The sequence below is a fragment of the Callospermophilus lateralis genome, chromosome 3, assembly GCF_048772815.1.
Source record: "Callospermophilus lateralis isolate mCalLat2 chromosome 3, mCalLat2.hap1, whole genome shotgun sequence".
Classification (NCBI taxonomy): Eukaryota; Metazoa; Chordata; class Mammalia; order Rodentia; family Sciuridae; genus Callospermophilus; species Callospermophilus lateralis.
This window is the reverse complement of record NC_135307.1, coordinates 177,798,597-177,823,029: the sequence shown is the minus strand read 5'-3', so window position 1 is coordinate 177,823,029 and position 24,433 is coordinate 177,798,597. Positions and strand designations below refer to the sequence as shown.

The 24,433-nt window shown below is 40.8% G+C and overlaps 1 protein-coding gene across 3 annotated transcripts in view; it reads left to right on the top strand.

Moving 5' to 3' along the window:
- The first annotated feature begins 2,072 nt into the window (after positions 1-2,072).
- Positions 2,073-24,433, top strand: part of Ndrg3 (NDRG family member 3) — a 60,590-nt gene continuing 38,229 nt past the window's right edge. For all 3 annotated transcript variants that reach the window (XM_076851811.1, XM_076851812.1, XM_076851810.1), the window contains exons 1-2: positions 2,073-2,152; positions 20,357-20,457. In XM_076851811.1, coding sequence (XP_076707926.1) covers positions 20,401-20,457 — 57 coding nt within the window. In that variant the 5' untranslated portion in view covers positions 2,073-2,152; positions 20,357-20,400. The remainder of the gene's footprint in view (positions 2,153-20,356; positions 20,458-24,433) is intronic.

The following is a 24,433-nucleotide window of genomic DNA, read 5'->3' as shown; positions in this document are numbered from 1 at the left end:
CAGACTTGTGATCTGATCTTTCTGCCTCAATGTCTCAAGAAAGTAGGAGCCTCAGGGCTGGGATTGTTGCTCAGTGGTAGAGCACTCGCCTAACACGGGTGTTGTGTCCGCCGAAAACTAAAAAATAAATATTAAAATTCTCTCTCTTTAAAAAAGAAAAAGCCAGTTATGTCTAATAAAAGTGTTTAAGTATTAGTTTAAAAAAAAAAAGTAAAAGCAAAATAATAATAATTAAAAAAAAAATAGCCTCCCAAGTTGCTGGAATTATAGGTGTGTACCATTGAGCCAGGCCAGAACTAATAATAGAAGCAAGCAAGGTGTGGATATGAAAGATCACTTAAGCTACTGAAGTAGTAGAGGTGAGAAATAACAGCTTGCGTTGGGTGTTGACAGTGAATGAGTGGGGCAGAACTGTCTGCAACTTATGGTGTCTGGAACATGGCAGACATGGAGCCTTTGTGTTAAAAGCCAACTCTGCCACTTCCTATCTTATTGGGAAAAAGCTATTTAACCTCTTACCTGTAAGGTCAGGAGAAGGACAGAATCTATATTACAGGGATACTGTAAGGATTAGATTAAGTAACAGATTTAGAACATTGGTTATCAGTTTGCTCCTGAGGATGAAGGCTTGAACAAGTGGGTAGAGCATGAGATGGAAAACCTAGTGGTTCAATTTGGGATACCAAATGGAGAATTCAACTAGTCTTGTCAGACATAAAGGGGGAAAACTGAGTAGAGAAGTCTGGAATAGAGATAATTAATAATAGAGATGTCTAGTTATTGAAGATTTAAGAATGGATTATGTTGTCCATAGTAGAACAAGAAGGGAAATTTCAACCTCAAGGAAAACTAACTTCACAATGAAAAGAATGGTGCTGATTACCCACTCCTGCAGAAGCAGAGTAGTGTAATGGTAAGAATACAGAGCTTGAAGTGAATCCTCAACTTTTATCCTAAACGTCCTCACCTATAAAATGAGGATAGATCACTTCCAAAGGTAATCACACCTCCTCTAGTTTACTTTTTATATTGTGTATTTTGTTATGAGTACTTGTTCAAACTGAAGGATTGGAAGTGTGATTTTTATCTTCAACAGCTAAATAAAACCCAGAAAAATAATACTTATTGAGCACTAAGCATCATTTAGTCCTTATCATAAATTTATGAGGTGGTTTCTATTTTTTTTTTTTTTTTTTGTCATTATAAATGAACTCAGGCATGGTTTAATAATATAACCATAGACATATGGGCAGTGGAGGGCTAAGTACAGCCAACTTGGCACTCAGTAAATGTTAATGATCAAACCTAAGTGTATAATAAAGAGTTGTGCTCAAAAATCAGTTTTTCCTTTATCCAAATTTGGTTCAGGAATTGTGCGTGATGAATAGCAATATCACTGCCTCTGAAAGATTTGGTTGTTTTTATTCCATTTGCCGTCATTTAGTTCAGAGAATAGTCTCTAGTCCCAGATACATAACATTAAAAGAAATAATAGATCAACGAATAAAACTCCTAAGGGAGAGGGATTATGTCCTGTGCATTTTAGCGTTATTTAAATTGTTGGGTTATTAAGTTTAATGTGTGCAGTGATTCTGGAAAACAAAAAATCCATCTCTCATGTTGCACTCAAAAAAACATAGTGTGACTGGTAGTTCTAGAGGGTATGTAAAAGAGGATTGGGAATTAGGAGCCGCGAGTCTCGAATTCTAGTTTTGAAGATAACTGTTCATTCACAAAAATTTACCAAGCCCCTTCCACAAGCCACGCACTGTGCTGGGGGCCTTGTGACCTTGGGTACGGCCTCAAGCCTCCTTAAAAGAGGCACGCGTGGATCTTAGGGATTTCATAAGGATGTGACTCAGAGGAAGGGGAGGAGGTTGTGCAGACACAGCATTCCACACCCCTCCCTCTCAGCCCCTCAGATTTCTCGGAGGAGACTCCGCAGCAAGAAAAACTACACCCTGTATGGCGCCGCCAGCCCCTCCCGCCTCAGTCGCCATCTCCTTGGTAGTTCCCGAGGCAGGCGAGCGTAGTGCGCCTGCGCAGCCCTAGCATCCTCAGTGCGCCTGCGCGCCCGCCGCGCTCCTCCTCCCACCCCTCACCGCTGCCGCTGCTGCTTACTGCTGCACTGACCGCGGCGTCCGCGCCTCAGGTGAGTGAGCGCCTCAGCCCTACCCGCCCCCGGCGTGCGGCGCGGCATGCGGGGGCGTCGCTCCTTCTCCCTGCCCTCGGCTCCGGTCGCCGTCGACAGGGCCCGGGGTCCGCAATGCCAGCCGTCCAACTACGGCCCCCTACTCTCCGCCCCTCCCCGGGTCAGCCCGCCCTCCCGCCGCGGCTCCCCGCGCCCTGCCCGGGGACGACAGCGTGTGAACGACTCGGGTCGAGCCTTCTTCCGACACCCACAGTCCCAGGGACCCCTGCAGGGCCACCCCATTTCTTGCTCGCGTTCTGCAGGCGGCAGAGCTCGGCAGTCTCCCCGGACTGGGCATCCATCTGCTCCGGCCGCCCTAGAGCCGGGGGCGGGGGGGGGGGTACGGAAGAGGGGCCTGGCTTGCCCTGTCCTGTGCTGCCCCGAAGCAGCAGGGGATGGCCACTGCTGGGACCCCACGACCGCCCTGCGGGGAGAGGGCTCCTTAGCCGCACTTCACAGCCGAGGAAACTGAGGCACCAATTGGTGAAGTGCTGTATCCAAGGTCACGGGGCTGACCAGTGGCAGGGATGGTTGCCGAACTCAGGTGCTTAGGCTCTTAAGGCCAGTGGAGATGGAATTTGATCCCAAGCCTTTAAATATTTTCGAAAAAACACTTGTCATGTGTTTAGCGGAGTTGCTCTTAAACGTCATAAAGTGGGCTGCAGGAAGAATATCTTATTGTCGGAGTACAGTTGAGGTGTTACTGTAATAAAATGTGGTATTAATAAGAGCTGACATCCATCCAGTACTTGCTGTGTGTCAGGGATCTTGCTAAGCATTTTATTAAGATCATCTCACTTAATACCTCAGCACTTCCTAATACAGTGCTTCCCCTTTCCTTTTCATGAAATCTCTCCTTCCCCACCCGCTGCATGGCTGGCCACATTGTCACAGGTAAACTAGGTTCCTCATGACTTGGGAGGTAGGAAAGCTCTCCTATGGTGGCTTTGTGGCAGAACAGGGTATTCCTTGCTTGCCTGCATCCAGATTTTTCCCTCAGCCTATCTCTTCTAGTGAGTATAATTAGCCTTCTTTTCCTAGCTGCCAGGAAAGCAGGAATGGGGTAGCTGGGCTAGCTGGCCTTGGAGGTGACAGAGCAGATTTGGCGAGCGCTCACCTCACTCTGGGACTTCTGGTTCTGCTCCAATGTTGGGCTTTAACATTTCAGTATTTAAGATAATGTGAAGGGGAGAAAGATCACTGACAGTGGTGCCGCATCTAAGAAGCCCTTGATTTGAAGTCCCAAATGAACAGCTGTAAAAATATGTGAATGTTTTGCCCTCAAAATAACTAGCTCAAACTGCCTTTTTCTCCCTTAGCAAATCCTCCTCCACATTTCAAAGACTACACTAAATCACTCCCTTCTTTGTGAAGCCTTACCTGCTTGATTTTCCCAATTAGCATTAAGCACACACAGTAGGGTATACGCCAGGTCTTACCCTTAGGACTATTAGCTCCTTGAGATCAGGGATTGTCTTTGCAACCCCAGATGCCTGGCTTCTAGTGGACTAGTGGTAAAATCAGTGTATTTCCATTGCTTCTTTTCATCACTCAAAGGGTTATGGTCTCTTGTTGCCCTTCTGTTCTTCATCTTGCCCTTCAGTTTCTCTTTGCTGTGTCTCCTGTTAGATTCAACTTCTCATCATCACTCACCTCTCAAAGGCCTCAGTCCACCCTGATGTTTCTGAAAATTTGCAAATAAGGGTCTTGTATCAAGAAGCCTGTTTATGCCCAATAGTTTAAGTTGGTATATGCTGCTTAAGCCTACAGAGCCATTTTTATTTACATGTTGCAGGAGGATGGTCTAAGGCTTACTGCCTTTTCAGTTTATTACTTAGTACGTGTGATATACATTTGTCACATTCTTTTGCCTTATGTGACTGACTAACCCTGGTGATATCAGAATAAAAGCAGTTTTTTACTGTATATCAATGCATGGTATTTGTAATAAATATTCAGAAGGACCCTTTGGGAGGCAGCAGATATATGCATAGGTTCTCTACTAAAATGAAGCTTAAAGATTTTTTCCATATAATTTTCTGCAGATATATTGAGCTGTTTTTTGTTTGTTTGTTTTATTTTGTGATTTTGGGGTTTGCCTCACGTGTGTTAGGCAAGCTACTCCCTGAGCCCTTCTTTAATTTTGAGACATGGTGCTGCTGGGATTACTGGTATGTGCTACCAGACCAGGCCTTAAGCTAATATTATGTATGGTGCTAGTTTCAGTTGAGTAAAATATTTTTCCTATTGAAAGAGTTTACTAGCTAACTGAGAAACACTGCATCTAACTGTCTAACTGCATTTAACAAGTCACGTCTAAAAATTGTCCTGTTAGTATTCTATGCAAAGCATTATGAGAGAATAACAGATTAAGGTATTCCTACATGAGACATTTTATAAAATCATATATTATTCAAACTGAAAATAAGTATTGAGTCCAACCCTGACACTTTCATAAACATCATCCTGAGAACTGAATTTATCCAATGCTATAGAACTGGGACTACAGCTTAAAATTTCATAATTTTTATCTATTAAAAATTTACCAATCGGGGCTGGGGATGTAGCTCAAGCGGTAGCGCGCTCGCTTGGCACGTTGTGCAGCCCGGGTTCAATCCTCAGCACCACATACAAACAAAGATGTTGTGTCCACCGAAAACTAAAAAAATAAATATTAAAATTCTCTCTCTCTCTCTCTCTCTCTCTCTCTCTCAAAAAAAAAAAAAAGATTAAAAAAAAAATTTTACCAATGTACTTCAGTGATAGTGCGCTTGACTAACATGCATGAGGCCCTGGATTTGATCCTAAGCACCACAAACAAACAAAAAAGATTTACCAGCATTTCTTATCTTGGGGAATTCATTAACCAGCAGGTCTATTAAAATTCCATTTATGTGCCAGGCATGGTGGCACATATCTGTAATACCAGCTACTCAGCTGAGACAGGAGGATTTTAAGTTCAAGGCCCACCTGAACAACTAAGCAAGACCCTGTCTCAAAATAAAATTTTGAGTGGTGGGGCTATAGCTCAGTGATAGAGCACTTGCCTCGCACGAACAAGGTCCTATATTGAATCCTGAGTATCACACACACCAAAAAAAAAAAAAAAAAGAATTCATTTTGTCTTCAGTTCAGGGGTAGGGAAAGAGATACAAAAATACGGTTCATGTCTTCAAGGAGCTTATGGCCTGTTGGAGAAGAGTAAAGAACTGTTCTCTGACATCAAAGATATAAAGCTAATTGTTAAGTTGTATGGTGAGGCACTATGTGTGTCGTGATAGTTTAGGGAAGGGGCCAAGAAGGATTAGTGTGAGCTGTGATAGTGACCACTTTGGAAAAGAACCAAGACTTTCTGGGCTTGATAGATTGATAGGTCCAGATTCAGTCAAAAAGAAGAGGAAAGCATTTGGAATCAGGAGTGATAAACAGACAAGATAGCAATGCCTGCCATATGTAGGACAGTTCAAAAAAATTGGCATAACTGTATTAGAGCAGTGTCAGTGTGCATCAGAAATCCGGACAACTCCTCCCCCAGAGTTTCTGATTCAACAGCTCTGGAGTGGGACCTGAGAATGTGCAGTTCACACAGGTTCCCAGATGATGCTAATGATCCAAGGACCAAACTTCGAGAACTACTGGATTAGAAGGTTGAAAAACTATAGTCAGAAACTGTCAAAGAACTTGTTTCAAAAGTGTGTGTGTGTGTGTGTGTGTTATACTAACATGGGAGCATTCTGAAAAGATACATAAGATAGTAGTCACTTCTGGAAACAGAATTTAGGAAATTGGGAAATTCACTTTTTACCTTATACCTTTCTGTGCTATTTTTGCATTGTGTGCACATATTGCACTTGTGTTTTAAAAAGTAAGAGTCCATTTTGAGGATACATACTAAAATATTTATGGATTATAAAAAGAGCTTGCTAAAGTAATCTAGTCATACAACAAGCATTTTTAGAGTGCTATATGCCAGATGCTGCTAGCTTCTGGAAATACAAAGCCTTTGCTAAAGCTTGCAGTCTGGTGATTAAGATCACAGATTGCAACTTTAGTTGAGTTTCCTAAGAGCAAGGACCAGTGTCTAGCTCTCTGATAATGGACATTTGGCTGATAATAGGCACTTGGTAAGGTAAGTGATGAATGAATGAGCAAATCCAGACAAGAACTGAGGATAATAGGAAAGATGGAAGATTTTGAAATTAAAAAACAAAAAACAGACATAATGAAAGGAAGAGGTGTGTCAAGAAGGATTCTGAAGTCCAAAGATTAATAATATTTTAGGTTTAATGCAGAAAGGAGGTTGAATTATCTATTCAGAAAGACAGGCTTAGACCACAGCCCCCACCCGCCCACTTAAAAGAGTGTTTGAAAATTTTACCTCGATTGAGTATAAGTATTTGCCAGGTTTCAGGGCTTTCTTAGGTAAAGGAAATTTTTTGTTTTTAATTACAGTACTAATTATATTGTAGTCATAATATTTACAATTTTCCACTAGTTTTTTCTCTTATTTATTCATGTGAAGTTAATTGATATATAAAAGATGTTTTAAATGCTTATATAAAAATGAGTGGTCTTACTGGCATATTGGTGCATGCCTGTAATCCCAGTGGCTCAGGAGGCAGGAGGATTGTGAGTTCAAAGCCAGCCTCAGCAAAAATGAAGCTCTGAACAACTCAATGAGACCCTATCTCTAAACAAAATACAAAGTAGGGCTGGGGCTATGGCCCGGTACCAAAAAAAAAAAAAAGTGGTCTTGACCTGGAGAATAACTCAGTGGTAGAGTGTGTGCTTAACACATGTAAAGTTCTGGATATAGTTGACTCAAAATTCTATAATATTTCCAACATTACTTGGCTGAGTTTGACATATTATTAGCTCTAAGTAAATATTTGTTGTTATGGCTGAAGGGAGTGCATTTTAGAGGAAATACGACTTCTTTGCATGCTGCATTTAATTCTGTATAAACTCTAATTACAGTACCAAACAGGCCATGCTGTTTAACTTTATGTGGAGCCATGTAATATGGAGTCTGTGCTTTCCCTGGATATGGATAGAACATGAGATGAAGCCATTATTATCCCTAGCTTTTTGTGTGGAGGTGCTACTTACTGTCTTCCCCAGAGACTTTATACAGTAAATGAAGATTAATTTTCTAAATAGGGGATGGCTTTCCCCAGGTTTGGGCTATATTCATATTCGTATAATCCTCTTACCCATAGTCTGCAGTCTGGACTTTTCAGTTGATGAAGAATAAATTCCCTTTTCATACTTGATTTTATTACTTGTTAGGATTTTTTTTAAATGTTTTGCAGTATATATTTTTAAAAAATGCTATTTTAGTGGCACAGGAGGATCACAAGTTTGAGGTCGGCCTTGGCAACTCAGTGAAACCCTGTCTCAAAATATATAGCTTAGGGGCTGGAATTGTGGCTCAGTGATAGAGCACTTGCCTAGCAAGTATGAGGCACTGGGTTTGATCCTCAACACCACATAAAAATAAATAAATAAAAAGTATTGTGTCCATCTACAACTAAAAAAATGTGTGTGTGTATGTTTACACATATATATATATAGCTTAGTAGTATATATATAAAAACTTAGATAGCTTAGTAGAACACTTAGTAGAATACTTGCATAGCATGCACAAGGTCCTAGGTTCAATCCCAGGTAAAGGAAAAAAGAAAAAGAAGATGATGCTATCTCAAATTTTGGTGTAATAGCAATCATTTTTAGGGTGCTATTAGTGTGATTGATGGCCTACAAACTCATAAATCCAACACAGTATGAAGTTGCTTTGTATTTCTAAAGATAATAAGGTTTGAAATTATGTCACACTTTTCCTTTAATTCACAATTGACATCTTTCCAGAAATGTCACTTGCTTTGAAAACAGACACAATTTATTTAAAATGACACTTTTATCCTTACCATGCTTCTGTCTTTAAGTCTGAAGTTTCAACTCATGGATAAAAGTTGAATAGGGCTGGAGTATAGTCCAGTGGTCAGGCTTTTGCCTAGCATACTTAAGACCCTGGGATTCGATGGTTCTCACTGAGTTGCTTAGTGCCTCAGCCCCTGGAGCCACTAGGATTACCGATTTGTGTCACCTCGACCGGCTACTTTTTTTTTTTTTTTTGGTACTAGGGATTGAACTCAGGGGCACTCAACCACTGAGCCACATCCTCAGCCCTATTTTGTATTTTATTTAGAGACAGGGTCTCACTGAATTGCTTAGCACCTTCTTTTTGCTGAGGCTGGTTTTGAACTTGCAATCCTCCTGCCTCAGCCTCCCAAATCACTGGGATTACAGGCATGAGCCACTGCGCCCAGCAGGAAAGGGACTTTTTTTTTTTTTTAATATTCATTTTTTAGCTCTTGGCGGACACAACATCTTTGTTTGTATGTGGTGCTGAGGATCGAACCCGGGCCGCACGCATGCCAGGCGAGCGCGCTACCGCTTGAGCCACATCCCCAGCCCCTAAATTATTATTTTTTAAATTTTTTTTTAGTTGTTGATAAACCTTTATTTTATTTATTAATATGTGGTGCTGAGAATCAAATCCAGTGCCTCACACATGCCAGGCAAGTGCGCTACCGATGAGTCCCAGCCCCAGCCCGTGAAATTATAATACTGGACAGAGAGAAGAGAAAGATCAAGCTTTTGTCTCTATCCCTGCAGTCAGAAAACTATGGGAGCAGGGCTCTTTCTGCCTTCTTCAACTTTTGAAGATGTTGCTTCTTTTAAGTCACTATGTTGGGATGGTTTTACTAGAGTGTTGACTAAAATCTAATTTTGGGTGATAGATAGTCAGATAGTCACAGGGTAGGTTGCTTTTTTCATACCTCCAGATAGGTCCTCATCTCTGGTACTAAAGTAATAATAATATTACCCAAACTTTGGTGCTTTTCAATTTTCAAAATTCTTTTTTTTTAATTTTTTTTTAGTTGTAAATGGACACAATACCTTTATTTTATTTCTTTATTTTTATGTGGTGCCAGGGATTGAACCCAGTGCCTCACGCATGCTCGGCAAGCGCTCTACCATTGAGCCACAACCCAGGCCCCAATTTTTAAAATTCTTTAATCATTAAGATTCTGGTAAAGTTCAGAAACCAAATCTGAAAAAAAAATAAGTACAAGAAGTATTCATTTGATCAGCTGGCATCAAGTGGGAAGAATTGTTTATTAGAGGACTGTCTAAGGTATGGGTGCAGACTGCATGTTCAGATATTGCTTTGTTGCTTGCTAGCTGGCAAATAACAAAACCTTTCCAAGCCTCAGTTTCCTTTTCTGTAAAATGGGGAGGATTACAGTACCTCATTGATAAGAGTGTTGGGAAATAAAGTGAAATAATGAATAGATAAAGTGCTTATGGTACCTCACAAAGTGTGTGCACTCAATAAACTTGGCTAGTGTGAGTATTAAGTATTGCATTTTAGGGCTCTTATTTGTCCTTTACCTCATTCAGACTGTCTAAAAGAACAAATTGTTTCCAGGGATTATGCCCTATAGCTTGTGGGAACCCGGAGCCCATCCAAAAGCCTGTGCCAGGGTCTTGCCAGCAGTAGCTTTCCTAGTGTCCTGAGCTATATCCTTCAAGGGCAGAAGGCAGAAAATTGAGCTTCTACTGCTAAAGGTACTTACATAAGACCCCAGTGTTAAAGCTTTAGTTGACTAGGATTAACAAGAAGGCCCCTTGATGGGTGTTGCTTTGTTCTCACAGATTCAGATTCTGCAGACCACCCATTTACTGCCTTTCTGGAACCTTGGCGTGACACAACAGGGAGGTGGGCCTGTAGTATGGGACATGGATGGTCTTTATCAAGCCTGAGGAGGAACAGGGCTGTTTCCTGTTATAATGGGCTCTGTGGGCATGTCTTAGCAGCTGCCTTTGACCATTTCCCCACCTTTGTTTAGGTAGGTAGGGCATAGAGTCTCTGAGAGTATTTCTTCTGTTAAAGAGGTACCAAGACTTTCCTTTATTCAGTCAAAAATCTGAGTGAATTTGTATTTTAAAAAGTCATTGTTTCTTCCATGGAGCTGCGTGCTTTGTTTTGTTTATCCAACTTCCTGGGAGTCTCCTGAGGTGTTTTGCTTTCCTAAGGGCCCCCAGGAGACGGCAATGGAACCAACATCCATTACCCTAGACACTTGAAGGGATGCTTAAGTCAATAGATATATGATTAGATTAATTCAGACTTTAACCTTGACAAAGCTTAAGAGCTAGGTCATCAGATATTGTGATTCTTATAGACTGGAGAATGGAATCTAGCCCAAACTCTGGAATATCTTTCAGAGCCCAAGCTGGGAGTCCAAATGCTAGCAGACTATATGAATTTAGGAAAATGGCTTAAAGGTGCCGGTCTCTTTTCCTCAACAGAGGATGAAACAGTAGACCACTGTATACTTTCTGAGTGTTGCTAAGATAACTTTAAGACACCATAAGTAGTTGTTTGCCTGGTAAAGTCTGATTCAGGTGCCCTGTGTTCTGATCCAACCTACTTTTTTGGGGAGGGGGGGTACTAGGGATTGAGCTCAGGGGTACTCAACCACTGAGCCACATCCCCAACCCTATTTTGTGTTTTTTTTAGAGACAGGGTCTCACTGAGTTGCTTAGCACCTCACTTTTGCTAAGGCTGGCTTTGAATTTGTGATCCTCCTGCCTCAGACTCCTGAACTGCTGGGATTACAGGCATGTGCCACCGTGCCCAGCCTAACCCAGTCTAACCCAGCCTACTTTTGCAGCTTGTCTTCTCTTCCAACTACATTGTTCTTGGTGTTGTCTCAATATGTTATGTATATTTCTTTCCCAGCCCCAGTATCCTTAGTTGGAATGTCCTATTCTCCCTTCCAGCTATTTAAAACATACCCTTTCTTCATTCTCACCTTTGTTTTAAACCTCCTGACATCCCTTGGTTCTCCATTTTTCCTCTGCACTGGGTCCAAGCTTCATTTACCTCAGAATATGTTCTAAGCACTGAACGCAGTGTAAGACATAATGTGACTCTGTCAGCTTTCTGTCTTCTTGAGAAGGTAGAATATATGGAAATGCCACTAGTGTGATGTGAGTACTCTTAAACATCTGTGTGGCATCTCATATTGTTATCTATCTCATTATGTGTGTATATTTTGTAAATTAGCAGATGGATAGGTATTTTTTTAATATTTATTTTTCAGTTTTCGGTGGACACAACATCTTTATTTTTATGTGGTGCTGAGGATCGAACCCAGCGCCCTGCGCATGCCAGGCGAGCGCGTTGCCACTTGAGCCACATCCCCAGCCCTGGATAGGTATTTTTGAGCTACCTCAAATTGTCATTTTTAGCTTTATCTTCTATTTCCTCTGTTCTTGCCGAAATGGAATATTTTCCAGCAGATCTTATGCTTTAAGTTATCCTCTCTTCCTTGGATTCCTCCTTTTTTTTTTTAGAGATAGAGTCTCAGTTGCTCAGGGCCTTGCTAAGTTGATGAGGCTGGATTTGAACTTGCAATCCTCCTGCCTTAGCTTCCCATGTCACTGGAAGTGCAGGCATGCACCATTGCATTTAGCAGAATTCCTTTTTTTATTCTTCTCTTATCTTCACCAATAGGGATTTTAATCTGTCCTTTAAGGTACAGTTCAAGTATTACCTCTTCCATGAAATTTTCAGCACCCACAGCCTGCATTGACTGATCTTTATCCTAAACCTCAGTAAGCCTTAGAGCACTGTGGGATCATTGTGCCCACAGAATACATTTGGCATTGTTTGGAGACATTTTCAGGTGTCACTGCTGTTGGGGGAAGGTGCTATTGACCTCTAGTTGTGGTGGCCATGGATGCTGCTAAACATTCTGCAGCATACAAGACAGCTTTTCCTCACCCCCAACAAAGAGTGATCTGGTTGGGCACGGTGGTGCACACCTGGAATCACAGCTACTCAAGAGATTGAGGAGGAAGGTTCACAAGTTCAGGGCCAACCTGGGTAAACTTGGTAAGAACTATCTCAAAATAAAATTAGAAAATGGGGTAGGGGTATAGCTTGGTGCTTACCTAGCATGTGCAATTCTCTGAGTCCAATCCCCAGTATGAGAGATTATGGGGAATGATTTGGTCTAAGGTGGCAGTGATGCTGATGCTGAGAAATTGCCTTTAAATTCGTCCAACTCATAGACTCATGTGTAACTGTGAACTGTAGTGACTTGTTTATAGACTGTCTTCCCCACTCAGTTGAACTTGAGTTCAAATTCATGCTGCTCACTTGTTCTTTCTTTCCCTTTTCCTTTTCTTCTTCTCCTTCTTCTCTTTCTTTTTTCCTTACAGGGTCTCACTATGTTGTGGAGACTAGTCTTGAGCTCATAAGCTCAAGGGATCATCCTGCCTCATCCTCCCAAATAACTAGGGCTACAGGCACGTGCCACCACTCCTGGCCCAAATCTGTGTTTTCTTGTTACTCACTATGTGTCGGGATTTAATTTTAGAGCCTACAGCCTGATGGTAGCTATTCAGTGTAATTTAGAACCAGAAATAAAGAGGTCCTCATAGCAAATGGGTAGCAGGATTGTCTGTTGAATTTCTCTTCCTTTCACCCCTGCTCTCTTTGGGGAGGCAGTGTGATATAAAAGTGAACATTTGAGATCAGAAGACTTGGTTTTGGTTCTGGCTGTGTCCATTTATGAGTTGTGGTGTTTGGTCAGTCCATTTCATTTCTTTGTGTGTGGCAGGGGGGCGGGGTAGGAGGTACTGGGAATTGAATACAGGGGCACTCGACCACTGAGCTACATCCCCAGCCCTATTTTGTATTTTATTTAGAGACAGGGTCTCACTGAGTTGCTTAGCTCCTTCCTTTTGCTGAGGCTGGCTCTAACTCACAATCCTCCTGTCTCAGCCTCCTGAGCCTCTGGGATTACAGGTGTGTGCCACAGCACCTGGCCCATTTCAGTTATTAAGCCTTAGCTTTTTTGGGTGATGGTACTGCTGCCTCAGTGTTTTTCATGGTATCACTGTGATAATCCAGTGAGCTGTTAGATGTGAAAGTGTTTGTGAATTGTAAAGTGCTATCATGTCTACTTATTTAGCCAATGTTGATAGGTTGAAAAAAAAAAAGAGGACTGCTTGCTGACTGTCTGCCTTGCTGGTGTCCTGCCACTTCCTATAACTCTTTTTAGTCATAATTGCTTCATGACTGGCTCCACCTGACCCCTTTCAGCTTGTTCTTCCCTGGTGTATCTTCCTTGTTTGCTGCACTTTTTTTCTGTTTGGGTGGTTTGTCTGCCATCTTGTCAAAACCAAAATTGACTGACTCTGTCTCTAGAATACAAACTAGTTGCCTGGTGTCTGAACATCTTGGAAAAGCCAAAGGTAACAAATTACCTTCACCATGGGAGAAAGCTATAAAGATGGTTTGTAGTTTAGAAAGCCAATACCTTCTTAATATTCTTCTCTTTTTTGAAAACAGCAATGTTTTTAAGCACTAATTATCTCAGTGAACTTTCCCTAAATGGACACAGTGAAGAGTGAGACTCTTATGTTCCTGGAGTCAGGCCAAGTGCACCCTCTTACTGATTTGCCAAGTGACCTTCAGCAAGCCATTGAACTTCACCAAGTTGATAACTGTATGAACTCTTAGGATTTCAGTAGAGGCCCATATGAGGTGGCAAGGAAGAATGCTCACCCTGGGGAAGAATGTAAAGTACTACATTTATAGGGAGCTTTTGAGTTATACAGAATTTTAACCTTATCAATGACCCAAAATGGTCATCTTGCCCAATCTCTTCCCTTTATAGATAAACTGATGCTCAGAAAGGGAAAATGCTTTGCCCAGTGTCAGGTAGCTGGGTAGGGGCCCATATTGGGCTAGAGTTCCCTTCTAATGTATTTATGGGCCCTTTCTATAACTGAAGGAATATATGCATCTCAAGGCATGTGTTTTCTATGAATGAACAAAGACTTATACTCTATATTATTAGACTGGTTTTTGTGGTACAGGGGATTGTACCACATCTCCTACATGTTAGGCATGCTCTTTACCACTGAGTTATTCCGCTAGCCACATGTCATTAGACTTTAAAGTGTTTCTGCAAAGCCTGGTGGTCTTAATACCATTTCAGCAGAGACCCTATCTTTTTTTTTTTTCTATTGTATATTTCAGGTTTGGTAGAAAACTTAAAAGTCACTGGTCTTGATAATCTTTAAAAGCCCTCCCATAATTGCCCTCTATGTGTCAAAGAACACTGGTGTTGGCTAGTTGTAGTGGTATACACCTGTAATCCCAGCTACTCCAGGGTCAATGCAGCAGGATTACAAGTTTGAGAATAGCCTGGACAACTTAGTAAGACCCCCATTTCAAAATTACAAAATAGTTCAGAGTTAGAACGCCCCTGGGATGAACCTTAGTATAGGCACAAACAAAAACCTCTGGTAACTCTCCTAGTAACTTGCACTTCAGTTGAGAAATGCCTGTTTCTGTATTTCTGAAAGGTGATCCACATGGTGACAGGCTTTTCAGCATGGGGAAGTAATTCTCAATTTTTTAAGTTGTCAGTGGATCATTTATTTATTTATATGCAGTGCTGAGGATTGAACCCAGGGCCTCACAATGCCAGGCAATGCTCTACTACTGAGCCATGACTCCAGCCCTCCCTAGGTTTTTGTTTTTGTTTTTGTTTTTTTAATATTTTTTAGTTGCCAGTGGATCTTTTACTTTATTTCTTTATTTATATGTGGTGCTAGGGATCGAACCCAGGGCCTCACACATGCCAGGTAAGCGCTCTACCACTGAGCCACAACCCAGTCCCCGTCCCTAGGTTTTAATACCATTGACTTTCATTGTCAAAAGTTAATGGTCCTGGACTGAGGTTGTAGCTCAGTGGTAGAGTGCTTGCCTGGCATGTGTATGCACTGGGTTCAATTCTTAGCACCACATTAAAATAAAATAAAGGTATGATGACCACCTACAATTAAAATCTATATGAAGTTAATGGTCCCTTCTTAGCCTTTATTATCCTCCTTTCTCTTAAACATTTGATAGTCTTCCTTCCCTTCTGTGAATCTCTTCTCTATTGACTTCTTTGACATTAGCTTTCTGCTTTTCCTCCAGTGTCTCTGAACGTTTTTCTTTGTCTCCTACTTGTTCTACTTAAAAATTTGAATCTTTTCTGACCTTGTACTGTTTTTATCAACCTTAGTCTCCTTTCTTCTTTCTTTCTTTTTCTTTTTCTTTTTTTTTTTTTTTTTTTTTTTTTGTGTGTGTGTTGTTGTTTGTTTGTTTGGGTATTGCTGGGGATCCAACCCAGGGCCTTGTATATGCGAAGCTGGTGTTCTACCACGGAACTACACTTCCATCCCCTTCTTTTCCTTATACATTTTAATTCTAGTAGCCTGTTCCCTATAGCTAGGTTTCTTTTTTTTCCCCCCTTTTGTTTTTTTGGTACTGAGGGTTGAACCCAGGGGTACTTTACCACTGAGCTACATCCCCAGCCATTTTTATCTTGAGATATGATCTCAATAAGTTGCTGAGACTGGCCTCAAATTTGCAAGCCTCCTGCCTCAGCCTCCCAAATCAGTGGGATTACGGGCATATGCCACCACACCCAGCTTCAGCTAGGTTTGTACTAACTATTCAGTCTTTCCAGTATATTTTCTGTCTTTTAAAAGGTTGAGTCTTTTAAAATCCTGTGTGGTTTACTGAAATTCTTTTTGGAAGAAAGCAGGATAAAAATTAATAGAAATTTTCTCTACCCCATTCTTACTATCTCTATTAAAGATGATTGCTAATAATTAAGCCTTTCAGTTCTTCATCTCCTCATCTCAGATGATCTCCACTCCTCTGCAATGAAGTCACATATTAGACTTTCTTTTTTTTTTTTTAAAGAGAGAGAGAGAGAGAGAGAGAGAATTTTTTAATATTTATTATTTTAGTTCTCAGTGGACACAACATCTTTGTTTGTATGTGGTGCTGAAGATCGAACCCGGGCTGCACGCATGCCAGGTTGTCTGTACATTTGAGTTCTAACAAGTGAGAATCAGCCCTTGCTTCTGAAACTGGTTACCAAGTCATAGCTGGAATTTCCTTTCTCTTTCTCTTCTCATTCATTCCCATGTTCTCCTTGCCCTTAGCTAACTGATGAGATGGTGAGGGTTCCTATCCTGGTGTGATGACTCAGACCTCTGTTTCCAAGGCCTGAGTCATTGTTGGTATGTATAGGATTGCTTTAGGCATCTGTTGCCTTTACTTGAAGGGGGGGCCACAGTGTGGGTGGACCGGAAGGAACTTCTCCAGGTTTCCATGCAGGACATTATGGTACAGTGAGGAAAGCAAAGATGTTTGAATTCTTGCCCTGTTCCTTACATGTAGGATTTTGGAAAACTTCTCTAAGTTTCTCATTTATAAAGTAAGAAATGAAGATGTCTTTCTGAGAGAATTGTTATGAGGATTAAACGTGAGATGCCTAGAAAATTCCTGTCAGAGTTGGTGGCCTCCTTTCCCCCTTTCCTTCAGTTTAGGCATGCTGGATTTTTACTTGTCTATTCTCTCTCTTCTTCATGAGACTAGGAAAGAGAGTCAACATTTTATTGTCTACTATAGTTTAAAAAATCCCTACTAGTCTTTTGAAAATATTAGCAGCCATTATGCCAGGGTAGAACCTGACAGTGATTCTATCATGCAGATGGCTAGAACTGCAGGCCGCAGATCCCCAGGAGGGAGCCAGTCTGTGCAGCTAAGAGATCTGGAGATGGAGTTTTCCACCATGTGATCTAGTTTTCTTATAGATGTTATAAAACTGCTCATTGGCAAAGACTTAAGGCAATGAAAGCCAAGAAAAATTTGTTTCTCCAGAAGAATGCATTAGGTCCCCTAGAATGTGTAAGGTGAATGTCTACTGTCCTGTTGCCAATTCCTAAGTCACCCTGGAGCAGCTTACTGTCCTACCCAGAATTCTTGCATTAGTCTGCATTGAGCCCAGCTGATAGAGACAGGCTTCTCATTTAATTTGTGTCTTTAAGTGTTTGTTGGCACAAACATTACATTATTCTTCATCTTAAAAAGCTGGGAACACTAAGTGAATGCCATTCACTCTGGACCTGAAGGCACCTTAGGCTTTCCTCTGGCCCTGAGGCTCCTTCATAGACCCACCCACTATGGAGTTATATTTGAATAACAAACATCTCTAGAGTGCCTGTTTTCCCAGGAGTGAATTTTTAAAGAATAAAGCAAGGTGGGTTGGAAAAAAATTTTCAGGAGATCACCGTGTTATATGTAAAAAAAAGAACAAATGGAAATAGACTAAATGATTGTCTTTAGATGGAAGAATTGTGAATAAAACATCTTTTCGTTATTCTATGATTTCTACATTTTCTAAAGAGAGTATATTGCTTTTAAAATAGAGGAAAAAAACTTTAAAATTGCCACTTTAAATAATTGATTAGTAGTGAAATCCGAATGTAAAGCAGTACACAGTTTATTGTGATTAATAAGCACAAAATGAATAGATTCCAGTTAGGCCAAATTTTAAATTTCAGTCCTGGGATTCAACCCAGGGAGGGCCTCACGCATACTAGGCAGGTGCTCTGCCACTGAGCCATACCCTGTGGATTTTGAATTTTTATCTTTTTCTGGTGATACTCTCTTGTCATGCTGGGCAGAGACAGCAAGCCATAGCTCCTAGTCAGCCATGTGATCATAAGGGTCAACAGATGACACTCCGTGTTGTACCACGTTGCTACCATGTGGTGTTTAGTAGGCTAGGAGTATGAAATGCATCTTGCGGGGTGGGGTACCAGGGATTGAACTTGGGGACACTGGACCACTGAGCTATATCCCCAGCCCTATTTTGTCTTTTTAGAGACAGGGTCTCACTGAGTTGCTTAGCATCTCACTTTTGCTGAGGCTGGCTTTGAACTCGGCATCCTCCTGTCTCAGCCTCCTGAGAAATGAGGATTACAGGCATGCACCATCATGCCTATCTGAAATGCATTTTTGACTTATACTATTTTCAGTTTACAGTGGGTTTATCAGAATATAACCCCATCATAAGTTGAATATCTATAGTAGACTAATATCTTTTGAAGGCTCTTTTGATTCACACCATTTAGAAGTAATTAGTTATCCTTTGAACTCTTAAGTCTTTTCTTTTTATCATTTTATGGATAGCTATTATCTCTACTCTTTAGTAAGCTCCTAAATAAGGCAGGAACTTTCTTCATATTTTCCATAGTGCTCTGCGCAGTAGGTTCTCAATAAATGTTGAATTAGCATTTTTCCCTTTTGATGGCTTAGGGCCAAGGCAAAACACATGAAGCCTTGAGCTTTGAAGTCTGTGTGGGAATTACTGTCTATAGTATCCAGTGTCTGCAGCCTGTCCCCACAGCTTCCTCTGCAGTGAGATGGAGGAAAGATTTCTGGCTGATTATTCTGCATGTTCCCTTTAACTTCCCTCCTCTTTCCGAACTCCTTAATCTGTTCCCTCTCTCTGTCGGTTATCTATTCATTCATAATAAATCACTTTAAAACAAAATTATTTATTATCTCTCATGATCAGGAATTTGGAAACAGGTTTGGTAGGGCAGTTTTGGCTTAGAGTCACTCATATTGTTACAGTCAGAAGTCTCTGGGGCTATAGTCTTCTGAACTCTTTGACTGGGACTGGAGGATCCATTTGCAAAATGGATCACTCACCTGGGTGGCAGATTGGTACCAACATGTTAGGTCTTCTCTACAGGGACCTCCAGACAGCTATTGGAGTGTCTTTACAATGTGCTGGATGTCACAGTGAGACAGTGGCTCAAGACATTATAATGCCTTCATAATATAGCTTTGAAAGTCACAGTTGTTGCTTCTACCATATTCTATTAGTTATACAGGCCATCTCTAATTTATTTGGGTGGGAGATTATACATGAGTGTAAATATCAGGAGTCAAAGATCATGGGCTCATAGGAAGCCATCTGGGAGGCCGAATCTTTATCCACTGCTGTTATTCCCCGAAGGGTCATTGTGCTCAGCCTTGGTTAATTTCCCTCTTCATTCCCATTGCCATTCCTAATTCACAGTCTTATCCTACAACATTAACCTTCAAATTTTGGCCCCCTGTTAATCCATCCTCCATATTATTTCCAGAAGCATAATTCTGAGTATGTTGTTCCCTTACTGACCCCTCTTTAAAAACTAAAATATACACTCCCTGAGGGCAAAGCTATATTAATTATCCGTTGCTTCATAAAAATAAAACCACCAACTTAGCAGCCTAAATAATATATATTTATTTTATTTATTTATTAAAGAGAGAGAGAGAAAGAGAGAATTTTTTAATATGTATTTTTTAGTTTTCGGCGGATACAACATCTTTGTTTGTATGTGGTGCTGAGGATCAAACCCGGGCCGCACGCATGCCAAGTGAGTGCATTACCACTTGAGTCACATCCCCAGCCCAATATATATTTATTATCTCCTATTTTCTGTGGATCAGGTTGGCTGAGTCTTCTGCAAGGCTGCCATCAAGGTGTCAATCAGTGCTGGTCTCTCATCTGAGGCACAACTGAGAAAGGATATATTTCCAGGTTCTTAGAGTTGTTGGTAGTATCCAGACTTACAAATTGTTAGACTGAGGGTCTTGGTTTCTTGCTCTCTTTCAGCAGGAGGCTACCCTCAGTTCCTTGCCATGTAGTTCTCAGAACACGTCAGCTTACTTCTTCAAAGCTAAAAGGACAAGTGTCTCTCAGCAAAACACATGTTAAAATATTATGTAGCGGGCTGGGGTTGTGGCTCAGCAGTAGAGCACTCGCTAGTGCATGGGAGGCCCTGGGTTTGATCTTCAGCACCACATAGAAGTAGATAGAATGAAGGTGTTGTGTCCAACTACAACTAAAACATAAATTTTTTAAAAAAATTATGTAATGTAGCCATGTACAGGTACTCATGTACATTCCCATCACTTTCCCATATTTGGTTGGTTAAAAGCAAGACATAGATTCCACCCATACTCAATGGAAGGGATTATACAAGGGTGTGACTACTAGGAAACAAGAGTCAGGGGAGATTGCAGTCTTATCTGCCTTCCCTGTGTCTTTAGCACCTTGAGCAATGTGTGATATATGCAGAGTAAGCTCTAATACTTGAATGGATGCTATAGGATGGCCATTGTGTTTCTAGTTCCTGGCTTAAACCTTTTTTATTTCTCCCTTGTTTCAGGGTTACTGACTTATTCTTGAGACGCCTCTGTCTCATCTATCCTCATGGATGAACTTCAGGATGTTCAACTCACAGAGATCAAGCCACTTCTAAATGATAAGGTAAAGATAACTCTGTTCTCATTAAAACACATATAAGACTTTTATTCTCCTGTTGGTTCATTTTCTGTATCATCTGAGTAGTAAATAACTTAAACATTAAACTTGACTTTTATTGGAGGGAATGCTTCTTAAAGTATATTTCTTAACCTGCTCTTTAATGTCTTTCCCTTTTCTTCCTTATTTTTGTGTCCATGGGTCAAATTCAATCAAGTTATCTTTGAGATTTTCCTATTTTACAAATAGAGAAGTCAAGAGAAAAATAATACAGTGAAGTTGGAAACATGCGGGTGGTATTTGACTTACAGTCCAAGTGCCGTGACTTTCAATTTCTATAAGGAACATTATACACGCATGGCTGGTGATATACACAGGCTGCAGTCCTCTTCCTGAAGTTTGTCAAGTCTGTGATGTGACCTTTCTGTCAAAATCACAGTTTTCATCAAGGATGCATAGATGTTAATAATGTACCTCATTTTTATGTTAGTGTTAGAGAACTTCATCATGACCAGCAGAGTTGACAGCCATTGGACCCAACAAGTGGAATGCTGTGATATGAGGTACCAAAAAGTTCAGACACGCTGGTCCCTCTTGTTCAGAAAGTGTATTGGAAATTCTTTCTTTTCCACCCTATTCTTTTGGCTTATTGTCATTGTCTCCTATTAAAATACTCTTATAGCATAGTGTGAATGTTTTCTTGTCATCCTTTTGAGGAAAAAAATTGATGGAGAATATGGATAAGGTGGGTAAGTGTGGGGGGCCACCAGAAGATGCTGTTGCTTATTATCTTCTTCTGCTGAGACCAAAGCCTTTCAAAACTCCCAGGGCTCCTGACTTATTATGTGTTTACTAATTTTTTATTGAATCCTGCTAGCCCCACTTTCATCCTTGTGACCTCTTCTGTCCCTACTTCCACCTTTTCCTTTATCTTTTACCAAACTTCTTACTCTCTCCTTTGGCAAGGTGCATATTTTTTTAACCCCCCTTGGCTTTTCCTACGAATTCCCCTCCTGTTTCCAGAAAACTCTCTTTGAAGTACCATATTTTTGTGTATGTGAAGGGCTGTCCCCAAAGCAATGTGCCTGAATTATATGAATTATACACCCCTGCTATATGAGGATACTGTGAGAAGGCAGCTGTTTGTAAACCAGGAAAAGCCCTCATTGAAAACAGAACCTTGCTTGAACCTTACTCTTGAATTTTCAAGAAAATAAGTTTATGATGTGTTAAGCCTTCCAGTATATGGGATTTTGTTATGGCAGCCCAAAGTAGATAGAAACCAAGCAATGTTTCATTTCTAACATCTTTTAGCTCCTTTCTATATCCTTGTACTGTTTTTACCCACTTCCCACACTCCATCTTGCCCCCTCTCTCCTGTCCCAATACTATTCATGAGAACTCCCCTGCTCCTGCTAAGCAGGTAGATAGACAGGAGTCCCCTTTAGAAGGCCCAAACAAAGAATCCCACCCCCATTAGCCTTGGGCCTGCCTCATGAATGCTGCTGTCTTTGCCCAGCAAGTGGGTGTTTTTGCATATGTCATAAAAAGTATAATGAGGAAAATGCCTCTTGTCCATTTGACTATGTAACAGAATTTCTCAGTCTTGACTCTGTTGTTTTGGATCAGATGATAAGTAATAGAGTAACAAAAATGTTGATCCCAAGGTTCTGTCTTCCCATTCTAACATCCTTCTCCTTCCCCACTGATTAAATATTCAGTCATTAGTAGGAAAGGAAACCTGAAATTACCGTAAGGTTTACCTTACTTGTTTTTTTGGTTGGGGGTGGGGGTTGGGGATTAAACCTAGAGGTGTTTTACCGCTGAACTACATCTTTAGTCCCTGTGTGTGTGTGTGTGTGTGTTCCTCGGGATTGAACCCAGGACCTTGTGTATATGAGGCAAGCACTCTACCAACTGAGCAGTATCCCCAGCCCCCCAGTCCCTTTTTGTTTTTAATTTTGAGCCACAGTCTTACTCAGCTGCTGAAGGTCTTGCTAAATTGCTGAGGCTGACCTCAAATGCATGATTCTCCTGCTTCAGCCTCCTGAGTCTCTGATTACAGGCATGTGCCACCATGCCCAGCTTGGATTTACCTTACTTTCTACCAAAAGCCACGAACTGTGCTTTTCAGTAGAGGATGTTTAGCAGTACCTTTGACGTCCTCGCTAGATGCCAATCGCACTCTTAATGCTGACAACCAAAAATATCTGCAGTTATTGTCAAAATGTCCTGTAAGGAGTTAAAAATCTGCTTGAGAACCACTGGTATAGGAGAAAAATCTCCAGATTGAATAGGAGTAGATACCTTAACGGTTTTTTGTTGTTGTTGTTTTGTTTCTTTTCTGGTGGTGGTTTTTTGTGTTTTATGCCTCACCTGCCATTTTTCATTTATTAATTAAGCACTTTTCATGTGCCAGGTGCTTTATATACATTCTCTCTCTTAATTCTTAGAGTATCCCTTTGAAGTAGACAGTATTATCACTTAGCAGATGAAAAATCTAACTGAAAGGCTGCCTTGCCTGGCCAGGAAGTGGGGAGCTGGGACTGAAACCATCTTTTCTCTTCTGAAACCTGAGCCCTTCCCACTATGCTGATCCTGGAGGTATTTGGGCATCACTTTTGTGCTTTGCCCTCTTTAAGGAGAAGCCTAGAAATGTGTATTATTTCTTTCTGTCCATTGTCCTTATAAATACTCTTAGCCAAAGACATTGCTATATTCTTCCAGGCTTAGGGAGCTGAAGAAAATCTAGACCCAACCTATTATGGAGAAATTTGTCCTGAGATGACTAAGGAAGCATTCTCAAAATAGCTTTAAGTGAGGATTATGTTAACTTGTCTCTTGTCATCTGTTGGTATTTTTCCCATTTTATTTTAGTATGCCTGTAATTTTGTCTATAGCTCAGAATTGTCAAGAAGTGGGTGATTTTTGCCATTCTTGTTTTGGTTTCAGTGATAAAAAAAAAAAAGCAACTACCAGTACTTACATTGTTTGGTATGCAGAAATGGCTCAGATGTGTGAAATGAATTTTTAAAAATAGCATTTAACTCTTTTCAGAGTATTTTTCTACATCTATTAATGCCCTAACCTCTTAGGAAGTAAGTATTGAAGCATTTTTAATTCCATTTTAAAATGAGGCTCCTAGAGGTTATTTGATTTGTCCAAAGCTAGTGTCTGTTAAGGTGGTGAAGCTGGAACTAGAACCTGCATCTTTCATGCTTCCTTTGTTGCAGGCTGTTCAGGCCTCACCCAGCAGATCTGTAACAAGCAAGAGAGCTGACCATGCTTCATTTTCCCTGCCTCCTCCTGCCTCCTGTTAGTGTAGATACTGTGGAACCTGGTGAAAGCCAAATGTCAGGCATGAAAAAACAAATAGGAAGTCCTAGTTGTCTTCTGAAGAAGTGAAGAAAGTCAGGAAGGGGAATAAATACCTACTAGAAAGAATGGAAACAACTCATTTACTCTATTTTGGTTATTACAGTAGAAAGTAAGGTAAATCCTACTGCAAGAGGAGGATATTAGAATCAAAAGAAGGGGGACCCTGAGATCAATATTTTTGTAACCTCCTGGGCAATAGAGACAGAAGAAAGATTTATACCATGGTCACTTTTTTAAAAAAGAGAAGAAGGAGGAGGAGTGGAGGCTAAACATATAGCTTAGTAGCAAAGTATTTGCCTAGCATACATGAGACCCTGGGCTCAATCCCCAGCGCCACCAAAAAAAATAAAAAGTAGTATCTGCGATGAAAAACAGATTTATCAACATTTTCATCATAGAATATTCCTGAGGTACTATATTTGGTATGGATTACAGAGCGGGAATCCCTTAGTGCGCTAAGGGGTAACTGTCATATCTGTTGTCTGAAATGACCTAGATGGGACTGGAGCAAAAGTTACTTCCTCAGCAAGTAGTAATGCCTCTGTGACAAGACCATATGATTCTCAAAACCCGTTTCAAGAGGCAGAAGGAGACTGGTAAGAGC